The following is a 9871-nucleotide window of genomic DNA, read 5'->3' on the forward strand; positions in this document are numbered from 1 at the left end:
TGATCCCCATCCCCCATCAATTCTGGGAAAGCCACTAGACTGGCAGATGGTTGCAGACCTGAGGATCGAGCTTGTTCGTACGGAAACCCATCTGAAAAAGGAGAAGTCACGACGGCTGGAGTGTGAAAAAGAGAACAGGATGCTGAAAGAAAAAATGAAGCACCTGAAGCTGTCCTCAGAGATACAACCAGACATGCTTGATTTCTCTTCTAAAACCAAGGAGGAAATGACCAGCAGGTGTCAGGAGCTGTCCTCCAAACTGGCAGCACAAGAGGCAACCAACGAGAAACTGCAGAAGAAGGTGAGGGACCTCTACGTACAACAGGACACCCAGTGGTGGAGGGCTGAGATCCTCCAGATAGAACTGGAGGAGATCAGGCTCCAACATGAGAAGAGTCTTGAGCGGTCCTCCAAACAAACAGACTGGCAGACAATCGCAGACCTGAAGATCCAACTGAATCGGATGGAACTCCATCTGAAAAGGGAGAAGGATCTGAACAAAGCCGGGTCAGGAAGAAACCTCCAGAACATCAAGGAGTTGGAGGAAGAGTTGAAGGTAGAGAGAGCTAACAAGCTGGAGTGTGAAAAAGAGAACAAGACTCTGAAAGATGAAATTGAGCACCTGAAGTTCGAAATAGACTTGCGTGATTACTTCGCTAAACCCAAGAAGGAGTCAAGTCGGGCGCTGCAGAAAAAGGTGGAAGAAAGGGAGGCCCAGTGGTTGAGGGTTGAGAGCTTCCAGAAAGAACTGGAGGAGATCAAGCTTGAAGCTGAGAGTCTTGAGCTGAAGGAAGAGGTCCTGAGTGATGAGGTGTTAAAGAGCAGCTGCCTTGACCTGTCCTCTGGACTCAGAACACAAGAGGAAACAAGTCAGGCGCTGCAGAAGAAGGTGGACCTCCCAACACAAGACGAGGCCCAACTGTTGAGGGCTGAGAGCCTCCAGAAGGAAGTGGAGGAGATCAGTCTTCAACCTGAGGAGAGTCTGGAGCTGTGTGCTAAACCGGCAGCAGAGAATAAAAACCTGTGCGAGCAGGAGAAGATCTCTACTTGGAGGAAGGTCAAGAAGGCCTTCACTCCAAGTGCTCACCGCCAATACAAGCATCAGAAAAAAACAGATGCTGCCCCGTATGTGACCACCTCAAGGTCTCCATCCTCTCCCCGCCCTCCCCCTCCTCCAACACACCGGCTGTAACAGGCCGAGCAGGCACATTGGGGACATGTAGAGTCCTGACAGTCTGAAGCCGGCTGGTTTCTGCCCATCAGGACTTGATGTGTTCACTCTGGGTCTGTGTGGGGTTTTTTTTCTCCGGGACACTCTGGTTTATTCCCACATATAAATTCAGACTTAATTAAAGATTTGGCACAAATTTCAATAAATAATAAATAATAATAATAAATAATTTCTAAAAGTTGTGAAATAAGAATTCTTTCTATATTTTAACAGAGAAAGGTCTCTAAAGGCATTTTGAATAAAACAAAGTACAAAATGTGAACAACAGGTAAAGGTTTTTACATTTAGGTGTACATTTTTTCAGAAAACATCTTTGGAAGCTGAGCTTTGTTCAAATACTTCAAAAAACAAACTGCGTGTGGAAGGAGACGTGAGCTAATCACACCTATTCAGTCCCATCGCAATAATTCATGCAAATTCAACCAATCCCTGTTATTACTGGGCGACCTTGCAATTTTGTCTAATCACAGCAACTTTTCTGCAAATTTGAACAATCAAAATAGTTTTCCCCACAACTTTCACCAATCAGAGTAGTCCCCCTCGAAAACGGCGAGCTATACGTTACGTTTAGTGACCACGGACAGAACTCAATTCCTGTTCATCTCCACTGAGGAGAGTGAGCATGAAGCGCTGCAGGTCCGTCCTTCTCCATGACAACAGTTTGTTGACAAAGTTCCGCTGTGTAGCTGACACTGCTCCGTCACTTTTTACTGCACGTTTAATATTTGAGATCGTTTTTTAACCCAGCAGAAACGGAGCGTGTGTGTGGGGTGCGTGTGCAGGTGGAAATGGGGCCATTCAAACACACGGAGGACGACGGTCTGGATGTGCGTAAAGCTGCGTTTGAGTGCATGTACACTCTGTTGGACAGCTGCCTGGAGGGTCTGGATATCCTGCAGTTCTTAGACCATGTGGAGGAAGGACTCAGGGATCACTATGATATCAGGGTGAGCAGAAGACTCGACTGTCAAAGATCCAGTCCAGATCCACAGCAGCTCTTCTCTCTTCCTTTGGATGTTGTTTGTGTTTTCACTGTAGATGCTAACGTTCCTGATGTTAGTCAGCCTGGCATCCATGTGTCCTGCTGCCATCCTCCAAAGACTGGACCGGCTGATCGAGCCCCTGAAGGCCACCTGCACCACCAAGGTAAGGAAGCAGGTTTACACGCTGTAACAGTACCAGGTACCAGGTCCCAGTCTGAAGACCTGTTAGCTAGGATCAGGACCAGGTCCCAGTCTGAAGTCCTGTTAGCTAGGATCAGGACCAGGCCCCAGTCTGATGACCTCTTAGCTAGGATCAGGACCAGGTCCCAGTGTGATGACCTGTTAGCTATGATCAGGACCCAGTCTGATGACCTGTTAACTAGAATCATGACCAGGACCCAGTCTGATGACCTGTTAACTAGGATCAGGACCAGGTCCCAGTCTGAAGACCTGTTAGCTAGGATCAGTACCAGGTCCCAGTCTGAAAACCTGTTAGTTAGGATCAGAACCAGGCCCCAGTCTAATGACCTGTTAGCTAGGATCAGAACAAGGTCCAAGTCAGATGACCTGTTTGATAGGATCAGGACCAGGTCCCAGCCTGAGGAACTGTTAGCTAGGATCAGGACCAGGTCCATAGAGGATCTTTGATGAAGACAGCAACAAGGTAGTCTGTGATTCATGAAATGTAAATACTGAAGCTTTAAGAATGAGATAACACTGAAATGAGCCCCATCTCCTCCCGCAGGTGAAGGCGTGGTCTGTGAAGCAGGAGTTTGAGAAGCAGGAGGATCTTCGGAGCTCTGCAATGCGCGCTGTCGCCGCCCTGCTGGCCATCCTTGAGGTGGAGCGGAGCCCCAGCATGGTCGACTTTGCAAATCAGATCAGAACCAACGCTGACATGGCGTCCATCTACCAAAGCGTCCAGGGAGGTGAAGGAGGGGGGGTTGGCTCCCGCAGAGAGCATGGACACGAGCTAGACACCAATGAAGAGATGTTTTTAATCTTTTTATAAGAGATGAACCAATAAATGTCAAGAAGAAGCAGACGATCACTGCTGTTTTTATTAACTGGGTTATTGTAGTTTCAATGTTTCTCTCTCAAAAAAATGAGATGATTGAATGTGATGATTTGGAAAACTGTAAGCTTTCTTGTTTACGTTGTGTTTTGACCGAAACAGAAGTATGTCCTCCTTCCAACTTTAGATTCTGCTCCTGAATGCTCTGGATTTATTTGGACCAGAGAAGTTAGGCGCTTTGAAGGTCGTTTTGGACGCCCCTGGGTTTGCCAGATATGAGAGCAGTTATCAGGTGAACAGGTGTTGAAGCAATGGGAGCGGGCAGTGGAACTGGTTCAGATATAAGTGATTGTACCCGACCTAAAAAGCCTCTGTATGTTTCTAATAAGCTCCACCAGCAGAAACCTGCTCAAACTAGGATCAATATTGGAGATACTTTTGAAACATGGAGAGAGGTTAGAACGCAGAAAGGTTTACAGACCCATGCAGAGCTGGCTAAACACTGAAGCTACAGTGTCCACCATATGGTGACCTGTGTGAGCATCCACTCTCTGTAATGATTAGAGTTTGGACTGCAGTACACATTTTAAACACTCGGGGGCAGAGTTACAGACTGCTCCTTTAAATATCTGTTCTTCACATTTTTACTTTTGAGCGTTCTTGTATTTGTCCTGTTTGTCAGATCCTGATCTATGAAGTGGATATGTGGTACAGATTATCTCCAAATATGTACCAAAGCAAACTCAAAGATTTTAAAAAACTCAGCCCTTCCTCCGTGCTTCTGTTAAATATTGATGTGTAAGTGAATCAGATCCTGATACAGGTCCTTCTCCCGGTCAGGTTCTCCTCTTGCTCGCAGCACTGTGGTGACGGCATTGGTAAGAATCACAGGTACACAAACTCGTACTCGTAATGCTCGTTTAAAGAGGCATTTAAAACATGACTGTTCTGTTTTATTAAAGCAGCAATCTGAGACGATTCCTCCTCAAAACAGTCCATTCAAAGTCCACCCACAGAGCGCCTGGTAGCTTCAGCATCGTTTTTTACTTACAAAACCATCCTAACACACACACACACACACACACACAGTCAATGGGAGTGGGTCATGCAGGGGGGCAGTGGTGCGACTGCACAAAATGGGCGCTGTTGTTCTGTTGACAGCTTGGCTGCTGTCAAAATACACTGTTGGTGTGTGTGCTAGACTTTGTTTCTTAATGTTTATGTTTGTTATTGTGCTGAGCAGCATGCTGATCAACACAATAGTGTCCCTTCTACTGCTCCTGCAAACACCAGGGGCTCCAGCCACAATTAAAACTAACCAGTGATAATCATTAACCGTTTCTCCACCTCCTCCCTGTTCACTGCATCTCGCCCCTCTCTCTCTCCTTTTCTTTTTAAAAACAAGATAAAGCCAGCCCTGGGATAAAGACATCACATTTGAAGGCAGCAAAAAATCATCTCTTTGTGTTTCTTTCAGCTTAAATGAAAAATGCTAACACAGCTATGAGAACATATATTGTAATGGGCATGCAAGCATAAAGGCGTGAGCCGATATTTCAGTTGTGGCAGGAGAAGTAAGAATTGTCGGATTGGGAAAACTACTCTACTCTATTTTTTTTATGAGATCCTTATCCTAAATATGAAATGAGTAAGGTTGAAATTCTGCAAATGAAATAAATGAATTCACATTACCAAACCAAACCCCTTCTAACCTTGTAAGTTGTTGGCTACCTAAACCAAAAAAAAAAAAAAACACAGCAGGCTATATTTTCTCACCAGAAACTCCACCATACAGTAATGCATGCATAGTTCATGTGCTTATACCCCCCGAACAGTGACTGTCCAATTATAGCTTAGCTGCCGTATCTATAGGCACAGCACGCCTGTCAAGCTTTGGATTCCTCAACCAGCTGGAGCGGCATGCATGCATGGTAACTGTAGTAACAAGCCAAGCAGCATTTCATTACCTGACTGCATTCATTTACAGTTTCTATCAAAAAAAGCTCCATTCAGCACACACATGCCTGTCTGGGGGCCAGTCCCATAATCACTTCATCAGATAGAAGTGTTGCGAGCTCCTCTGTCCTGCTCTTTAAAGACTTCATTCTGTCATATTTCCTTCAGTCTTTGGTTACCCAACATGTTTAGTTTTTCTTGTAAGTGTTCATAATTACGGCCTTTTGTCCTGTCAAAGTATAAGTATAGTCAGTGATGTGTCTCTGATGAAAGAAACCAAAGCAGGTTTTAGGATAACTATAACAATCAAGTTATACGCTTTGATGGCTAATGATAGCAATGTCGATGCCTGTTCAAATATTTAACTTGACTCAACATCTGATGCCTTTGCAGATGATAAGCATTTGTTTTTCAGATAGAGACGACAAACTTGTGAATCCAGCGTTTGAAATCTAAGGCCTTTATTTTGAAATGCACTATGAATGTAAAGTTTAAATACTTGTTGGAACAGACAGATGAACTAACTGAAGAGGCGTAGCAGTCAATCAAATGTACATAGCCCTGTTAGAGCCCGAAATGTCACAACGGCCCGAAATGTTATAAAAAAAAATGTAACAAAACCCAAAATATAATAACTGGTCGATAATGTAACAAAATGCTGAGCCCAAAACAGATTAACTTTTCTGTCACTTTTTACATTATGGAGCAGGCAAAATATTTTTTGGGACATTTTGGGCAAAAGGTTATTATGTTTTGGGATCAGCATTTTGTTTCATTATCGACCAGTTATTACATTTTGGGTTGTTTTTACATTTCCAGCTCTAACAAGCCTCAAGTGGTTGTAGAATCTGTAAAGAACGACTCTACGTATCACTCTCCCCGCCGACCCTAAAAAAAACAAAAACAAAAAAAACCTTGAAGGCATAGCTGTCAGATACGAGGGCGGTAAACTTCACTCAGGAGAAAAAGACATGGCAGGATCCTCCTTTATTCTGTGGAACGAGCAGTAATGCACTCACTTACACATCAGCAATAATTAGTTTTAATAACTGATCAGAGATTTAAAAATATATATATATTTTGCCCTGACATTATTTTATACCTTCATTCAAAAGAAAACATAAAATAATTATCAGTAAAAAAAAACACAGCTGATTTGACTCAGTGTTCCATTTTTGAACTTTAAAGTCCATTTTTGCAATAATCCTCAATTTATTTATTTGCAAGATACAATGGACAGTTGGCCCAAATAGAGACAGTTGTTAAATGTAAACAACAGGGTTGTTTAATCCATAAGAATACACTATCATTAATTGATGGTCGGACTTTTTTGTAAAACTTATATTCTAGCATTGTCTGATAAATGTTGTTTAATTGAATCGAAAATCTCTTTTATTTAACTCAAAATTGTACCTTAGTAAGGGAATAAATCATATCAATCTTATCGACTCACATGTACATGCATGTACATGAATGTGCACGTGTGTATGTGATGCTTTCCACAGGGTTTGCTCGGAGGGTGGGTGTTCCTAATCTTAGCTGGCGGCCTTCAGTTCTGTCGATCTCACACTGTTTAGGAGAGGCTTATCTCGAACTCCAGCTCCGATATAACACAGACACACTTCACAAACTTCACACACATCAAACACACGTACACACCTTCAGCGAGAGTTCCCACCCCAACTCTGCAAAGACAGCAGACGCAGACAGAGGAAGGAGGGCAGGGCAGCGATGCATAGACAACGCCAGGCAAGATGTCATGCAAGAAATGTGGTGAGATTCTAGACATAAGGCTTTGAAAAAAGCTGCAAAAGAAACAGCAGGGTGAAGTCAAACCCCAACGGAGGAGGCCCGACTCCCTGCTCCCCCCTATTGACTCGTCTCCCCCCGAGCTTCTCTGCCTTTCTGCCCTCCTCTTGCTCTGGTCCTCCTCTCCTCTTCTCTCTCTGACATTTTGTGTCTGTGTCCCGGCCTTACCCAGATTAACCCTGTCTTCTTTGCCAGCCTCCTCCTCACTCTCGGTCCTCCCCCCTTCCTCCGCTCCTTGACCCATCCCTCAACCTCTTACCATTTTTTTTTTTTTTTTTTTGCCTCCCCTCTCATACTGTCACCCTGGAAAGCATTCAGGGGGGCTTATGCTATACTGCCTGGATGTCTTCGCTCACTAATGCATGTGTTCAGCGGATTAAAAGGAGAATGCGATGACTGCGCCATAAACCATTTCCATGGCTCTTGATCACAAAGTGTAGCTGACTCCTGACTACAGAGGCTGACAAAATATACAAACACTTGACACCCCCCTTTACTAATTCAGTCTTTATTGATGAAGTACTTATAGAAATACAAATATACACACACTAAATATACAAGGGTCTCTGTCCTGGCTCAGGGATTGAGCCCAGTTCATTAGTTCAGTTTACATAAGTATGCTAACGAGGGACTGATTGTATTGGCCTCTGGACACCACAGGGAATTGGCCCAATAAAACTAGAGTTACGCAAGTGAGGAGAGGACCAGAGTTTAACATCTGCCCTTTCATGGCATTGTGCCCATCAGGAACCGATCAGCAGCACCAGGCTGTCTTCATACTGATCCAGAGAAGGGAGACACACACACACACACACACACACACACACACACACACACACACACACACACACGGCCAAATCCACATTTGGCAGCTCATGAAAATGGCAGGGTGTATATATGAGTGTCTGCGTGTGTTTGTGCAGTTTGTTTTTGTCTCCTTTATTTGCCTGCTTCTTTGCCAAATCTGAAATTTCCTGGCAGGGGACAATCAGAGGTGATCCTGAGTGCAAAGCTGAATTCTATCTTTTTTTCTGTCTGATATGAGAGAATTGGGATACAGTGTGTGTTTGTGTGTGTTGGGGGGTTGCCCGTGTTTTCAGGGAATTTTCGACGTTTTTTTTACACCCTGCAGTTCTCCCTTCTAAAATAAATGTGTTTTGGTGATTTTTTTTAATTCCACTGTATCTATGAACATGAAGACATGGAACCTGCTTTAAGAGTTGTATTAGTGGCAAGCTCAGAACTGTTTTTCTTTTTTGCTGTGGCGGTTATTATCATCTGATATTATTGGAGTAAATCAGGATAATGGAGTGCTTCATTTAAAGAACAGTAAATGACTTTGACTCTAACATTATTGAGCGGACTTTTATCAAAAACTTACCCTGCAGCTGAGAAAGTAATTACCTTCAAAGATTGAAGCTGTGGCACAAGCTGTGTGATCCATGTCACAGATCAACAAAGATCATTGACCACTGCAGCTCAAAGACGTTCAGACTGCACAGCAAAGCGGCCTGAAGTTGTCAACACAAAGACGTTCAGACGAGATGGAACAGCTTTTCTGGGAGTCTTTGGGCGGCAGCAGCCCAGTCTGTAGGGACTTGGGTTGGGAACCGGAGGGTTGCTGGCTCAAGTCCCGACACGGACCAAGTCCAGATATTGCTTTTTGGTGCCAGTCCACTTCCTGAGCACTGCTTAGGTGCCCTTGAGCAAGGCACCATACCCCAAAACTGCTCCGGAGCGCTCGCTGTGTGCAGCCCCCTCACTCTGAGGCCATGTCACGAGGACCCTGTTTGTGCATGAGTGTGTATTTCGGCCTGTGTGTGTGTTCATGTCCATTAAACTGCATGTGAACCATATATATATATATATATATATATATATATATATATATATATATATATTTGATGCTGATAACTGTATGTGATGCCAGCACAATGCGATGCAATTTCCAGTTCACTTACGCTTCATGTAGCTCGAAACATAATTCCAACAACAATAAAGCTATTAATTATGATCAGTGGTACATATCTGAATTGGATCAGAACTGAAAAAAAGTGGATCAGTGCATCTGTAATTGTGTCGACTCACCTTCAGGGGTCGTAACATTTTCTGGACTTTAGTATCATACTCACACCTGCCTGCTACACATGAATGAGGCCAGATCACTTTCAACAGTATGCATGGGAATAAATGAATTAAATGAATTATTTTACTACTATAGATGTTTTATTATTATACCAACCGAGCTTCCTATGTATCATAAAGTAACAAACATAAATCCAGTTAAAAAAAGATTTACTTGCGACTCCATTATCATAACAGGTGAGTCTGGTGTTTATTACAGAAAGCAGAATAACACTGGCAGCAGCAATCAAAACACAGGCATCAGATCAGCTGTTTGTATCAGCTGTTGCTGTTTCCTATATTGTTTAGGATTGTGTGTATTGAAGTTGTCAAAAAGGTTGGTTGTGTTGTCATCTTCAGTGCAAACTTCAACTGTGAGGACTTACAAAAATAACAGGTTTTTTTGCACCCCGTCTGTTTGGATAAATCTGAAGAAGTTCTATAACAAAGATAAGAGTTTTTTTTCGGGACCTGTAAAGATTCATCTTCATTTTGAGCCATGAATTCCACTCAGCTGTGAAGAAACATGGGAAGGGGGTGAAAAGTCAAAGACTCTACCTACAGCTCACTATGATTGGTTTGTGAGTGTCTGTAGAGAAGCTGGGAGTGATTTGGGTGGGAACTTTTTTTTTAAAGAAACAATTTGTACTGTAGCCTGATGTTGCAAACTCTCTGCTTTGGCAGATCGTCGACACATTCAATCCTTTATAATCTGAGATCGTCTTATCGCACTTATCAACAGATCGTATGTTG

The 9871-nt window shown here is 43.3% G+C and overlaps 1 protein-coding gene across 1 annotated transcript; it reads left to right on the plus strand.

Annotated features, from left to right (window-relative positions):
• Positions 1-2007: 2007 nt before the first annotated feature.
• LOC306822933 (cullin-associated NEDD8-dissociated protein 1-like) lies at positions 2008-3312 on the plus strand. Its single transcript, XM_079342243.1, has 3 exons — positions 2008-2178; positions 2270-2377; positions 2960-3312. The coding sequence occupies exons 1-3, from the start codon at positions 2020-2022 to the stop codon at positions 3224-3226; spliced, it is 534 nt and encodes a 177-aa protein (XP_079198369.1). The 5' UTR covers positions 2008-2019; the 3' UTR covers positions 3227-3312.
• Positions 3313-9871: the final 6559 nt, after the last annotated feature.

The sequence above is a fragment of the Symphodus melops genome, assembly GCF_947650265.1.
Source record: "Symphodus melops genome assembly, chromosome: 4".
Lineage (NCBI taxonomy): Eukaryota > Metazoa > Chordata > Actinopteri > Labriformes > Labridae > Symphodus > Symphodus melops.